The following is a 15,162-nucleotide window of genomic DNA, read 5'->3' on the forward strand; positions in this document are numbered from 1 at the left end:
CGGCACGGAGCCGAATTCACCCCCCGCGGCACTCGCCTGGCGCCGCCTGTGCCGGCTGYGTGGAGCCGGGCGTGCCCTCACCCGGGCCGGCACCCCCGTGCCAGCACACCGGGCACCCTGAGTCAGCCCCGGCGCTCCAACGGGGAACGCGTTCCTGCGGGACACCCGTGAGCTTCGCCCCGAAGCCTTGGACACCGACACGGTCCGTCCCAAGCGCTGCTTGGGAAGCAGCAACACGTGCTCGCCCGGGGTTTGGCTGCGGAAGGAAATGCCCAAATATCCCGTGGAGTCCTGCCCTTCGGAGGCTCCTGCCCTGGCTCTCTCACGGCAGTCAGGCTCCAGAACACAGTTCTTTYCCTGTGACACCCCGCTGGTTTTGTCCAGAGCTCCACCATTGCACGGCTTTGTTGCTGTGCAGGACACACAGATCTTAACTGGAGATCCACCTCCTTGCCAGAGACGCTTGSAAAAACACCCTGGTCCTGTGCTACAGACTCCCATCCCTTCCCCTTGTCCCGGGAAACCACATCCTCTGGCTGCGAGTAAGCAGGCACCCCCGTGCCATAAGCATCCCTGTGCTGCCTCTTAAAATCCACCCTGAGTGTCCCTTTACTGTGAGCATCCCTGAACATATCGTCCAGAGCACCCCTCACTGCCTGCTACAAGTACCCTGCATGCAGGAATTCCTTGAGAGGACACTGGAGGAACACCATCCTGCTTCCCTGGGCAGTGTGAGAGGGACCCTGTGCTTTGGACACACCAAATACATGCACATACCCTCCTGGGAAAACGAAATCCACCTGGGGACTGTCATCACTAAGCCAAGAAACCAGCTGGAGGAGCTAATCAGCTGCTGTCCTGCAGAGCACCAGCCGTCTCCGTCTCCGATGGTGGTGGCAGCCTCTGGAGCTGGAGGCCGAGGTGGCAGGAGGTGGCAGCTTCACCCAACCTGCCCTGTCATGGCCCCAGGTGGCCCTGCCKCAGCAGGTGGTGGGTTCGTGCCGGGGCTCAGAACAGACTCACTGTCTTGGCCAAAATCAAGACCCAAAGAGGTGATGTCCATCCCTTTTCCGCAGGAATCACCCTTCCCTGTCGCCTCTCTGTCCACAGGCACGTCCGCTGTGGCCACCCACACCCGGCTCCTCCCGGCGCAGCCTCCTGGCAGACCAGCTGCTTCAGAAGCAGTTTCCCAAGAGGCTCAGAAGAGATTCACCCACCTTGATAGGGAAGGAGCTCAGCCACAAAGATGTTAAGAAACTCAACCAAAGCTGCCCAGCGAGCTCAGAACAGGGGCTGGGTGAGAGCCAAAGGCTCCTGATCCTGGCTCTCTGCTGCAGCCACCAGCTGCACCTCAAACGCTGAGCCCAGTGCTGTGCCCAGCTCCCCAGGCAGGGGCTCCCCTAATTCCCCCGTGGTTGTGCTGGGTGAATCTGGCTGCCAAGGTGCTGCTGCCTGGGATACCTGGCTAAGCACCCATCCCTGTGCCCAAATGCCACAGGTGTCCAAACGCCACGGGTGTCCAAACGCCATGGGTGCCTTCCTGCCCACAAATGGCCCATGCTGGGTCTGAGGCTCCACTGCATCATTGAGGATGGGCTCCCCACCAACGCTGACAAACAGGTCCTCTGCCAAGCCAGGCACTGTGGGGTGGGTCCAGCTGGGGCAAAGCCACTGGGTTAACTGGCAGGGATGGGTAGGTTGCAATTGAGGAGGGAGATTCCCATCAACACAGGGCAAGTGGCAGCGATGGGAGAGCGCGACATGGCAGGAAACCCCTTATTGTCCCTACACCACAAGAATAATTGGTGTTTTCATCCCTTGAGAAACCTCGCAAACCCCGGACCAGGCCAAGGTCCTGCCTGCTCTGACACTGCACAATGGCTGCTTGGTTCCAGCAGCCTGGAATTACCCCAKCAGGTGCAATAACCTTCCAGGAGCTGAGCTCTGGGCAGCCCCTCACAGCATCCTGGGGGCTGGACAAAGCACCCCTGTGCTCTGAGTATCCCTGCACCTAATGCTTGTTTCTAACCTCAATTCAAGTCACCATTTACCCCTGGYTGGAGACCCAAATCTTGGGCAGAGCCCAAGCTGTCCCTGTCACCAACTTGTCTCTGCTGATGGCATGTCTGAGTCTCCTCTGGCAGCTTGGCCTCCTTCCTCATGTTCTTTAAGCAATCCTGTCCTGCAGAATGTTCAGATACAATGGTGGATGACAGGTAAGACAGGTGATGGCAAAGGCAGAGGAGTTTGAGAKGTTCAAGGATCTGCCTTCCACCCTGGGCTGGGCTGGAGATCCACCACAAGCAAAGAGGGATAGGGCAACAACACCATGAAGTCCTTTTCCTTCCTTGGAAAAGACTGGGAGTCTTTTTCCCAGGGGAAATCAAACATTTAAGGTTTTTTTCCAGAGCCTGGCAAAAGGTGAGACATTGGGCAGCCTCCCCCCACAGCACAGACATTGATCATTCACCCCCAGCCCAGCCAGTCCAGGACCCCCATCCAAACCCCCAATTCTCCTCTGCTGCTTCCCCTCACAAGCAAAGCAGGAAAAAACAGGCAGTTTGTTCAAAGCAAAGGCTCCCAGAACAATGAAAGGAAAAGCAGAATCGGAAGCTCCGTCTCCATCCACGCAGCTGGAAAGAAGGTGCAGCTCTCTGCTCCCGACCCCAAGGCTTGATGGCCACAGGGGACAGAGGAAACAAATGCCAAGCAGGGAAAAGAGCATCCCAGGAGTCTTTTGGGGCTGAATTCACTCCTTGCAAAAGCCAAACGTGCTCCTGCTCTGAGTTTCAGGCCCCCAGAAGGATTTCAGGTGGGGTGGGATGAATGGTGCTTGCTCCCATTCTCCACAATAATCTGTGGGTTTGCAGTGGCTGCCTACTCCAAAAGTGATGCAGCTCCCCTGGCTGGGAGGAGCGGTAACACCCCTTCCTCACAGAGCCAAAATCACATCCCCCAGCCCCATCCAGGATGGAAACAGCTGCAAAAGGCTTCGGGTGGGGGAAGCCAGGCAGCTCCTTYGGAGATACAAGGGCTCCTTTCCCAGCTGGCCGGGGAAACGCGTTACCGGGAGGTGAAGTCACCGTCCCTGCTGGGACCTGGCTATTCCGCTCTCCAGGATATGAACTCAGAGGAGCTGTATTTGCCCAGGGAAGAGGTGGAGCCTTTTCCATTTCCCCCATCCTTCCGAAAGGACAGGACGCCTCCCGAGCGGGAAGAGATGGGCCGATAGCRGCGGGGGCCAGCGGCCAAGTGCGAGCACTGCCTGAACCTGCACCGGGCACTCTGTTGGGCCAAGGCCACCCCTGGGCTGTGGGACACAGTGACCAGCAGAGCATCAGCTCCAGCATTAGCAATGCACCTTAGCTCACATCCAAATGATTCCCTGGAAGCCAAGGAAGAGCTATCCCAGACACCCAGGCAAAAGGGCTGCACTTATAGCCACTCTCAGTGTTGTCATTAATGCCATACCSAGCAAATAGTGCATTAAAATAATCTGTGGTGGATGTGCTACAGATTGACAAGGGCAGAAATAACACAAAAGGGACTTAGAGAGATTAGGAGAACAAACCCAGGCAGATTCAACCTGGGAAAAATGCAGATTACAGCATCTGGGGAGAAATAATCCAACCGGCAGCAGGTCAATGGGAGGAAGAAAGAGGGGAAGCAGGATGTGGGGGGACRRTGAGAGGAGCAGTGTGAGYRCRGGCACAGAGGGAGCTGCTGGTCAGGAAAACAACCTCGGCAGCCCTGCCCAGGGGGGATGCTGCTGCCCAGGGTACCATCTCCCACCCGTATTCAGCGGCTTCCTGGGTACCACCTTCAGCTCAGGGCTGTGAACATGAGGGAGGCTCACAGCGGACATGAGAGGTGAGCGACAAGAGCCAGCATTGAAGGGCTGGCCTTGCATGGCAAGATTAGGGCAGGTCAGTAAGTCTGGATTAGCTGAGCAACAGTTAATTAGGGAGGGCGGGCAGGGACGCAGCAACCCACCTACACCTGGAGGGGTTTGACGCTCCAGAGCAGCACGTACCTATTTATTTCATGGTTCTAACAATGAGCCCCAGATAAAAATTAGAGCAGCCAACAGTATCCAGCAAAACCCCGTGGGCTCAAGGGAGCCAAACGAGGATCCAGCCCCTACATTGTAGCTTGGAGGTTGCAGCAAGCATGCAGCACCCAGGAGAAGCAGGGCAAGGCTGAGGCTGGAGGACCAGGCTGCCACAGCCCGTGGGCACCGTGTCCCCATCAGTGCCAGCCCCGTGCCCGCACACGGCAGCTTGGCACCCAGAAGCTGCTCCAGCCGGTGGAGCCAGTACTCAAAGCACACAGCGATGCGGAGGCTGGAAATCCTGTGACATCCTCCTCCTCCTCTGGCCCCAGGGAAGCTGCCGTGCACCTGGAGCAGGCGCTGCCGGGGCGGACGGAGCGGCTGTCCCCACCCTGGCTGCGCTAATCTGGGCAAGGCACACACAGGATGGGAGGGGAGGCAGCGGGAGGTGAAGCTGCTCGCTCGAGGTCACCCAGAAGGTCGATGGTTCAAGTGCTGCCACTCCTTCCCGAGACCGCGACACGCTGGGAACTGAATCCTACCCAAAATGCCCCCCCGCCCCCAGCAGCCCACGGGCCATCGGCAGCCCGGGACTAACCTCAGACGGCTGCTGGCGGCCGGAGTTTGGAGTCACACGGTTAAAAATACCTCGCGGATGCCTTTCCTCAACTCTGACCCCGCCAGCCCTGCTYGGGGACGTGCCGACGGGGTCCCCCGGGACGGTCACAGCGGGGATGTGGCAGCTGCTGCCTGGGGATTGGGTTTTCCTCCCTAAGAACCAAGGGTTTCCACTTTTGGGGGCTGCTGACTATATTCTCTATTGGCAAACTGAAACAAGAGGCTTTGCTTCCTAAAGTCACCCTCTAGCAAGTGATGCCTGGGCTTTCTGCTCCCTCTCAACTGCAGCCTGGATCTCAGCAGCTTCAGCAAAATGTTTTCTTCCCTCCGGGACAGAGSAAAATGTGGCCTCTGGCTCCTGCCAGTCCCAAGGGATGCTGGATGGGTGACTGCTYCTGCAGATTCTGTGCTGCTGAAGCCATTTTTGGCATCTGCATTGGGAAAAGAGCATAAAGTCCTCACCCACCAGTGGCTGCTCAGCTCCCAAGTCATGAAGGACTGGAAGGATCCCAGTCCAAATCCCTTCCCCAATGATGGTGAGGGCRCTGAGGGCTCAACAACCTTGYTGTTCCCATTTTCTGTGCAAAAGTSACCTACCAAAACACACAGGAACTGACTGGCTGSTCCATCTGCTGCAAGTGGGAATGAGAGAGGGATGGATCCATCTGCAGCCAAGCCCTCTCCAGCCTGGGACAAGCAGCCACTCTCTCCTTTCCCTCCCAAGGCAGGGAAAGCATCACTGTGTTATCCATGCCCACAGTGAGGGCTCTTTCCCAGGTGGATCAAACCCTCCAACTGCCCCCTGGGTTCAGGCTGGCTGGATAATGCCATAAAGTGGAGAAGCTATCGCTAAAATCCTGCTGAGTGCCTGCCCAGTGCCTTAATTGGTTTGGGATATTTTCATGCAGCTGTGGCAATGAAGGATTTGCCTGGGATCCCAGCCTACAGTGGGATTCCATGCGCAGGGGACAGGAGAGGGACATGACAGCTCCGTGACCAGGATGTCCTGCACCACCCTGCATCTCCCCACATGGAAGCAGCAATCACTCAGCAGCCTGTGACAGTCTGTGTCCTGGGAGAGACATCACCCCTTCCCCATCCTGGAAGCAGAAACCCGCCCCAGGACCCCACACCCACCTTGCCATCCCTGTGACTGCTGAGTTATTCTGGGCACTGCGTTCCTGACCCCCTCCCCTTGTCCCAGCTGCTCCGGGGCCAGCAGGGAGGGCAGCGAGTTCCTCCCACTGCCAGCCCAGACGCCAGAGCCGGGCAGCAGCTGCTTGGGGACCAGCTGGGGACAAAGGACACGGAGCAGCCCCATCCCCCACATACCTTGGGAGGGACAAGGTCTGATTTACAGCAAGGTCAAAGGCATCACACTACAATTCCAATAGAAAAGGGGCAGCTGGATCTGAGGACCCCCAGCCCATCAGGACTGAGCTCTGSTCAGCAGTTTCCCATGCAGGGATGGGGAAGGAATTTGGGGACAGCACATCGACCCCTCCCACCCCCCAAAGAACAGGCCCRCCTCAGCAACAGAGGTAAACTGAGGCAGAGGCAACATCCCTGGCTCCTTGTCAAACCAAGGTCATGCCCATCTCCCCGCAGTGACCCCGCTGCCTGCGGGGACCCCTGTGCCAGGTCAGCCCCCTCCATCCCAGCCGCGCCTGGGCGCACCCCACACCCCGTCCCGTCGGAGCGGTGGTGGGACACAAGCCAAGGCCTGCCCGCTCCCTGGACCCCTGCCGGGAACTCGATCTGTTTACGCCTTCCCAGCGCGGCGGGTGCGTGTCGGGAACGGCCCCGGCAAGCCCGACTTGGCGGCGCAGGCAGGACGTGGGAGCGAGTATGAAACCCCCACCTGCTGCCCCGCAGCATCCCGGACGGCTGTGGGGAGAAAGTGGGGMGAGCACAGGGAAAAATGGACCCTCCAGCCTCCATCAGTTCCTTTTCATAGGAAAAGGCACCACTTCTTGCTCTGTGTCACCCCTCCCGTGGCATCCTGTGCTCCCCACCTGGCCAGGAGATCAAGGCAGGTTGCTCCATCCCCAGGCCTGGCAGGAAAGGGCTTTCTGAGCTGTGGTAATCCTGGGAAAGCACTGGGAGAGCCAACCAGCCCTGGAAGCTGCAGGTCCCTTCATGGAAAACRAGGTACTGTAACTGCAAGCATATGGCCAGCAGCACATGGGGGCTCAGGGGGCTGATGGCCACATGCCAGTCCCAGGGTCTGGGTTGTCCTAGCTGCCCCGAGCTGCTTCTGGGGGGAGATGTTCATCCAGGACCATTCACCTGGTGTGAATTCGGTCCCACAAAACCACAGGCATTTGCAGCAGGCTGCAGTGGGACAGAGCGGAGCCATGACTTTGGGGGCTCAGAGCTGGACACCTGCACATCCACACCACGTTTGGGGTGGGAGGAACAGAGAAGCAGCTCCAGGRAGTCCATGTGCTGCTAAATATAACCAGTGGGACAGAGGCTCCAAGACAGGGAGTTGCCTGCACCTCAACACTGCTGAGGAGGAAGCTGAGGCTCTCCCAATGCCTAAGTAGCTATTGAGGTTTGGAGACACAGAGCATGGTCAGAGGCAGCACCTCAGTCTGTGCAGGAGCCTCCCTTTCTATGAGGAGGAGCATCTCCYTTCTTTTGAAGCCAGCAGGATTAGCAGGGGCTGGTTCAGGGAAGCCAGGAGGGCTCATGAAGCCCTTCTCACCTGTGTCAGCCCCGCAAAACCAAACCAGAGCTGCTCCAGACAAACCAGAACAGCCTGGGCTTTGCAGCCCAAAGCAGCCCATGGCTGTGCTGGACCCCATGCTGCTGGCCAGACTCCCCAYGTCCCCATGTCCCCCATGTAGGCAATGATTAGCCACCAGGGAGGACTCTGGCCCCTTTTGGAGGCCACCGAGGCAAGCGGTTCTCACGTGGCCTTGCCATGGTAAGGACACACCTCCGGTCCTTGAGGGGCCACACAGGCTGTGAGYTGGGGTCCTGCCCAGAGAGACAGGACACCCATGGAAGGGGAAGACCCGTGAAGTTCCAATCCCTCGTTTCCATACCGCTGTTTGCACCCAGTTCACCTCCAGCTGGAAACCCCCCTGCAGTTTACCCTGGCAAAGAAACAAGGCCCTGCCTCCCATGGGACTGCTTGAGGGGAGAGAGAAGCTGGCAGCCCCTGGGATCGCTGCTCAGGGGGGCAAGAGGCACCTGCAGAACCCGAGCAGAGCCTGAGCCAGCCTGGCTGCTGGGGACACCTCGGTGACAGGCGCCCGACGCCCGTGCCGTGCTCGCCAACTCCCTTCCACGCAGACAGGGCCTTGCACAACCAGTTACGAAACYCCAGGAGTTTTCACCGCTCCCGGCACAGCCGCCCACCTGGCACGGCCGGGGCAGAGCCGGTGGCACCGGGGGAGRCCGGGCAGGGGTCGGGCACGGTGGTGGCACCGGGGGCCGTGCGCTCTGTGCCCAGCCTAGGCTGGGGCCCGCGGGAAGCGGCGCTGGCAGCGCTCGGAGGAAGCGCAGCCGGACGTGTTGCACCAGGCCTGGGATGCTGCAGGAGCCGCATGCCTGCCCTGCCTGGCACAGGTTCTCCCTGCTCCCTTATCGTGCCATCGCCGCCCTGCTCGCCTGCAGCTCCGGCCTCGCTCCCTGGCGCTGCAAAAGCTCTGGGTGCCTGCGCGCCCACCCCGGGCAGTGACCCGCAGGAGCGAGGGATGGGCAYGAGTATCCAGCCCTTCCCTGGGAGGGGAGAGATCATCCTGACAGAGCCATTTCCAAGCAGTTTGGGCATCTCCAGACAGGTCTGTGAGTCACCAGGACACTTCGGCGAGGCTTGGGTGATATTAYAGCCCCGAGGTTCAAACAGATCCCTCCCTCTCCATCTTGGGCGCGATTTTTTAGGGAAGCCAGGGTGGGATTTAGGGGGAGTCGGAATGCTCGCGGCTCCTCCCCACCCTCTTGCTTGTTAGAGCAGCCAGAAAAAAAAAGGTGGTTTATTGTTATTTAGTTTCTTGCCCCTTTCATACTCCTTTGCCGGAGTTTTTGCCAGCGGCGGGCCCCGGGTCTGGCAGTGATCCAGGACAGCCGAGGCGCTTTTAAAAACAAAGCAGGGCGCGTGCATGCACACACACACGCAMGGCATCCAACCCCGCTTTTAACTCTTGCCGGAGCGATGCTGGTGGAAGCATCCATTTCCAGCAGGAAACCATCTTACACGTGGTCCATCACCACTGGGATCCTGCAATTCACTTCTCACTTTCCCAGGAAAACCCCCTTGCAGCACTGGGATCATGGCAGAGAGGTGGCAGGAATGATGCTGGTCTTTGTCGAGGTCCACTAGTTCCCTCCTGGAACCAGCCAAGGCAGAGGATGGGATGCCTGTGCTGGCTGTGTCCTTGTCACATCCCCTCCTCTCCAGCCCTGGGGAGCACCGTCCCGGTTACACCGCCCGTGAGCTGCTGGCAACCGGGCACGCGGTGTCCCAGGGCTCGGGGCTGCCCTCCCTGTCTGCCTTCAAGCTGTCGTCATCTGAGCTGTCCTGTGTTTCTGGGTCATGAAGCCAAAACAGGCTCTGCAGCCTTTGGGAAGGGGCAGCTGAGCCCCCTGGTCTAGGCTGAGTCACCAGGAAATGCCCAAGGGATGGAAATTCCCCTCCTGCCCCAAACCTCAGGCTCCTGCCTGTGACACTGGGGATGGCTGCCAGCCTGGCTYCATCCATGGCCCTGAGGGACTTCCACATTCCCTGGGATAGGCCAGCACTGTCTGACCATCCCCAAAGGAGGATGGGGCAGGCTCAACAGCCCCCACATTCACCCCCTCCCCCAGAATTAACCTGTTTTTTCCCTCCACTCTTTTACAGAGACAAGAAAAAGGCAGCTGCAGACCAGGCTGACAGCAGTGACCACAGGCTGCCCTGCCAGTGGGTGTCCAAAGGGTGGGGACAGAAACACAGACATGGGACAGGGAGAGATGTGGGCCTGTGAACACAGGGAGATGGGGTGCAGAGGRGCAGGGGCTGGGCCCAGCAGTGCTCAGTGCTGGCTCCTCCATCTCCCCGTGTGACGCTGTTTGCTCGTGCCTTATCTCCCRCACTCGGCACAGCGACGCTTTCCCTGGCTCCGGGCACTCCGGTGGCAGCCGGGCCCCTTTCCAAACACAACACCCACTAGAGCCCAGCTCTGAAAACCAACCGTCCCTTCACTCCTTCCGCTGCCCCGAGAAGTGGGAAAACCAGGATGTGGATGGGAAAACCCACCCAGCAAACACCAGGCTACCAGAGGAGACTGTCCCAGTGAGGCCACAGGAGGAGGAAGGAAGGATGGACCCCTCCTTGCCGTGGAGCTGCAGCCCCACCACCATCCAGCCCCGTGGCTGCCGCACTCTCCGGAGCCTTTGAAGCCTCTTTTCTCCCGCTCCCACCACCCACCCACCRCGGGCTGGTTCAGAGCAGGTCTGGGCACGCTGTGGGGTGCTGGGGTCCCCAGCACGGGGCCGCCGCCAGCCCGGCACCTCGCCCGGCTCCTGGCTCAGTCCCGGAGGAAGAGGGAGTTTTGCCCGTTTCGGCAGAGTTTCTCGGCGTCTCTCCGCAGGCGTGCCCACAGCCTTCCCAAGCTGGAGCACGGCTGCGGAGCCGGTCCAGCCCGTCAGACCTACAGCGTGCGGGGAGAGGAGGGGAGGACACAGCCAAGGACGCCTGGGGAGCTCGTCCTCAAAACTTGGGCTTCAAGGGACGTGGCCAGGGCCACACTTTGCTCAGTGGCAGAGCCGGGTCCAGCTGCCTGCACTGCCTGGGGCAGGAGTGGAGTRGGAAAGGTGCCCAGGCACCCCTGCACCACTGCCAGCAGGGAAAGCCATTGCGTGTAACAGAGCCTGACACGATAAGGATCCTGCCCAAGGCCAGTCTTGACTGTGCCCTGCAGCCAGACCATGAACAGCACCTGGAATTTGGGGCACCCATGGGTTTGGAACAAACTTCCCTCGGTAGCAGCAGTGGAGAGGAGGTTGATCTTCCTTGCTAAGGGGGGATGGCACGCTGGGCTTACTTCTTGGCACCAAGGTACATCCAACATCATAACAAAATAACCCCCAAACTGTAAAAAGGAGTAACTTCTCCCCCTAACAACTGTGGAGCTGCTTCTGCTGGGGGAAGCAGAAATCCCTGCAGGACATGAAAGGAGGACGGGTGTTTCTGCAGAGGACAGGAACACAGAGGGCCGGTGGCAAAGGCTAACAAATCACAGGAGAGACATTAAACCTCACGCTTTGAGGCTTAAGCTGATACAGCTACTAGGGATTAGGAGGAAATTCAAGGGGGAGAGAGAGAGTGAATTATCCCACATCTGCCTGCTGCAGCCTCACAGCATGCGGAACAGCATCGTCCCTCTCCTGCCAGGCTGGACGGTGGCAGCAGCACCCRAGGGCTGGCACAGCTCTTGGGAAAACCTTAATGTGCTTTGTGCTGCCAGGACACAGTGGTGAGAGATTCAACACAGGCATGGAGATAAAGCCAAGACCCCTCTGCAAGCTTCGCTAGCATTTAACAACTTGCTAGGTCATGGCCCAGACACTGCTGTGTCCCAGGAGCCCATCCCAGTGCTTAATATATCTAAGGTCTGAAAAGCACCAGTGTAGCTGGTGAAATGGGGCAAATCACTGGTGAAATGAGGCAAGTCACTGGTGAAATGGGGAAAGTGGCTGACCAAACCTCTTCACGGCAGCAGCTGGACCCCAGCAGGGCTTCGCTCCCTGTCCTTGAGAGYTTCACACCAGTTTGCTCAGCTGCTGCCCTTTCTTTGCACTTCGCACACTTTTAAACAAAAACCTTCACCACTCCCTCAAGGAAGGCAAACAGTGAGTCCAGCTCCCATCGCCTTCCAGGGCTCCTCCAGCCCCTGGCTATCACAGGGGCATCACRCCCCCTCTTCCAGCATCACCCTGGCATCCCCCCATCCCCTGCCCCTTAGTCCTGCATCCAGGGATGGGGACACCCAAACTTTGCCAGGCACTGTCCGGCTCCAGGAGCCCTCACCCCTCCCCAGGATGAGATCCCTGGCCAGAGGGGCTCTGCCCCTCACCTCCCCTGGGAGCCCCAGCCCCTCGGTGCTGGCCCTGGCTGGACCAACTGGTGCATTGTTGGCGAGGGCAGCAGCCCAGGGACGTGATTGATCGCAGGGGAGAGAGGCCAAAGCCGTGACGGGTCGTTTAACAATTTCAATTAAACTCTGCAGCACTCCCGACGCAGAGGGGAGGGGAGAGGGAGAAGGAAAATAAAAAGCGGGATGTTTCCATTGCCAGGGAACCTCAGCAAAGCACGGCTGGCCCGGCAAGAGCAGCCTGGCTCTCCCAGACCAGAACCCCCATCCGTGGCTGCACAAGGGACCACGGCGTCAGGACCACAGCATCGTGCCATCATCCCCTTCCCGCAGGCGGGACAACCGCCCTCACCTGCCCTTTCCCTCCTGCTTCCTGCCCCCAAAAATCTTGTCCGTGCCCACCCCGCCACCTCGGAATGAGAGGTGCTGTGACCCACTTGTGCGGCGGCGCTTGCGCGGGGAGGAGGCTGCGCACGGAGAATATTAAACAACGTGTCCCTGAAGTTCCCGCTGCCGGGACTGGCGCTCRGATTTTGCTTACGTGCGGTGACTTTTTTAGGCACAGGAAGCCCCAGAGGGCTGATCACAGCGATCGAGCTCCCAATCCACTGAGACAGCAGAAGGACTCTTAGAGGGATTTTTTTAAAAAAAATATATAATAAAAAATAATAATAAAAAAAAAATCAGCATCTCAGCCTGTCATATGGAAAAGGCGCTTTAATGAGCAGCAAGTGCTCGGCTCACATGGCATCGGTGAGAGGAGGGAGAGGGAACCATGAGGGATGGGGAATGGTGATGACCTCCGTGCCAGGGTTGAGCCTCCAGGAGCAGGCAAGATCCCCCAGCAGATCGAGCACGGGAGCCCCACTGAGGGCTTGCAGCAGTGGCCTTGCAGGGGTCAGGGGGTTTTGCCCCCTCCTTGTAAAGGAATAAAATGAAAATAAGCCGAGGGAGCTGCTGACGCCGCTGCAGCGGGGGAGTTAAACACACATGTTCACGTGGGTGCCCCACGGCTGCAGGGAGGGGAAGACTCCAGAAAGAAAACAGACGGGATTGAACTGGGAGAGAGTTACTGGAGGGTACGGGAGAAAACAAGTGTGACTTCAGCCCTCTGGGTGTGCAGGAGGAGCAGAGCCACGGGCATCCCAGCCTGCCCACACTGCCCAGCTGTGAGACACCAGCTCAGACAGGGCTGTGTCAGCCAGCAGAGCTCATGTCCTGACGTTATTTATTGCCTTGGGGGTGTCCTTCAACCCACCCACAGGGGCACACTGCTCGYGTTCATCTCCGGGACCCTGCACAACACAGTCCCTGAGCAGCAAACAGAGGCAATGACACCCAGTCCCTTCACCCGGGGAAGGGGCACCAGGCACCCCTGTCCYGGGGAGGAGGTGACTCTCAGCCCTTCTGAAAGCCCAGCAGTTGGGATTTGCAAAGTTCTGGCCCCAGTCAAAGCTTTCCAGCGGATGACCCAGGGGAGCTGATCCCCTCATCATGTTTATAATCCTCAGCCTAACTCGGGTTTCTCCGCGCCAGCCTCTCCGCTCTGAGCTGCTCCTAAGAAGCCTTAAAGCTTCTCCCGTCTGAGTTTCCCCACTCCCTTCTCAGGACAGCTTATTCCCCTTCAGCTTTCCCACACACACCCACGAGACCCCCCACGATGAGGGGGATTCACACTCCCACAGCCTGGGCAGCCAGSGTGCACCTTCCCCCAGCCACAACCAGCACCAAGAGCCCTTTTATTTACTTTTCCCAGTTTCCTTCTGGTATRTCAGGAGAAATGACCAGGAGCTCAGCTCTATAGAAGGGCTCTGTGGCASTGACCACAATCTCCTCCCTCCATCTTTCCACCCTCCCCATCTCCTCCAGATGCCGTGCAGCATCTGTAGGATCCTGSTGCCCTTGGGTACCCCCCTGAGCCCTCTGTTTGCTGCGAGCTGTGCTTGCTGCTGACCTTTCTGAGAGCACATGCAAGAAAACAGCCCTGCTGAAGGGTTAAACATTACCAGACTGAAATTCAAGGCTTGACGATTGGTTCCAGTCGACTGGCTGGGATGATAATTTTTCACAAGATAAATACGGCCGGCAGTGAGCAGCAACCGCTAAAGACCSTTTGTAGCAGCGTTGCCCCCAAAGCGGTTCATTTCCCCCTGCCACGGCTGCTTCCCTTCACCCATCCCTGCTCAGTGGCCCACACTGCAGGGCCCCTGGCCCCGAGCCCAAGGGGAACCCCAGCTCAGCTGTGGGATTGCTTACAGCCTGGTCATTCATCCGCACGGGCTGTGCTCACGCTCCCGCCTCCGGCCGTGGCACAATTCGTGTGCTGGGGGTCAGAGCCAGCGCTGAGACTCACACCTCAGGAYGGGCAGGAGTGCCCAGCCAGGGGAAGGGAACCCACAGCCCTGTGCCCAGGTACTCACTGCTCTTGGATGCCTTGATCTTGGCCACCAGTTTCTGCACGCTGGGTACGTCCCCGTTCTTCACGGCCTGGATCAGCTCCTGCTCGCGCCCCATCGCAGGCAGGTGGGAGCGGTGGCAACGCAGAAACCCTCAGATCCCAGACGTTTATAAAGCCATGGGAATGAGCCCCTAATTCCTCAAAACACACTTTGATGAGAGATGAAATCCAGCGAGAAAGATGCTTTACAATCCCACAGGGCATAAAAACCAGAAGGAAGAAGTCTTTTTGCTAAGGGCAGAAGTCCCTTTCTGCGTCGGGAGCAGCAGGACCCAGATGGGGTTTGGTTGGAGAACATGCGATCAGTTAAAACAAAAAACACTTCAGTGCTCGGGGATGGGCTCCCCGCAGCACCAGGGCTCTGTGAGACAAAGCCAGGCAGCTCGGGGCAGGGTGTCCRGCGCTGGCAGCATCGGGATGCCCTCAGCCTCCCACAGCACTCCTGGAGCCAGAGGTGTCGCGCTTTGCTCCCTTTCAGCAGGCTCTGCTGTGTTGACGAGTCCCTAATTCTTCCCAAAGGGATTATGGGCTCGCTGCCATCTGGAAGTTATAGATCCTCCCTCTCTGGTGCTCATTAGCCCCGTCGTTTCGGCATTCCACTCGGTGACGGCACTGCCGGCACGCTGGGGAGCCCCGCGCACGGCTGAGCCCCGGCGCGGCAGCCCGGGACCTGCGGAGGGAAGAGCACAGTCAGCCCCCAAAAGCCATTTACCTCCCGGCTCCGCCGCGACAGCTTTTGTATCYGTGCCGAAGAACGAATACTTTGACTATATTTAGTCCTGGAGGAACTTGGCTCATACTTATGTTAAACSGAGAGGGAAGAACCTGTGGAGGAAACCTCCTGAGGGTGCTGGCTCTGCAGCGGGACAGGGGCACAGCTCCTTCCCTGCCCCCCTGGGGCCACACTYGCCATGTCCTCCCTAACGGTAGCACACAAGGCGTGGGGCACA

The 15,162-nt window shown here is 58.8% G+C and overlaps 1 protein-coding gene across 4 annotated transcripts in view; it reads right to left on the bottom strand.

Moving 5' to 3' along the window:
- CASKIN2 (CASK interacting protein 2) overlaps positions 1-15,162 on the bottom strand; it is a 32,692-nt gene that overhangs the window by 15,573 nt on the left and 1,957 nt on the right. For all 4 annotated transcript variants that reach the window (XM_057381378.1, XM_057381381.1, XM_057381382.1 and 1 more), the window contains exon 2: positions 14,175-14,882. In XM_057381378.1, coding sequence (XP_057237361.1) covers positions 14,175-14,268 — 94 coding nt within the window. In that variant the 5' untranslated portion in view covers positions 14,269-14,882. The remainder of the gene's footprint in view (positions 1-14,174; positions 14,883-15,162) is intronic.

The sequence above is a fragment of the Malurus melanocephalus genome, unplaced genomic scaffold, assembly GCF_030028575.1.
Source record: "Malurus melanocephalus ecotype Western Australia unplaced genomic scaffold, MMel_1.1 scaffold_509, whole genome shotgun sequence".
NCBI lineage: Eukaryota > Metazoa > Chordata > Aves > Passeriformes > Maluridae > Malurus > Malurus melanocephalus.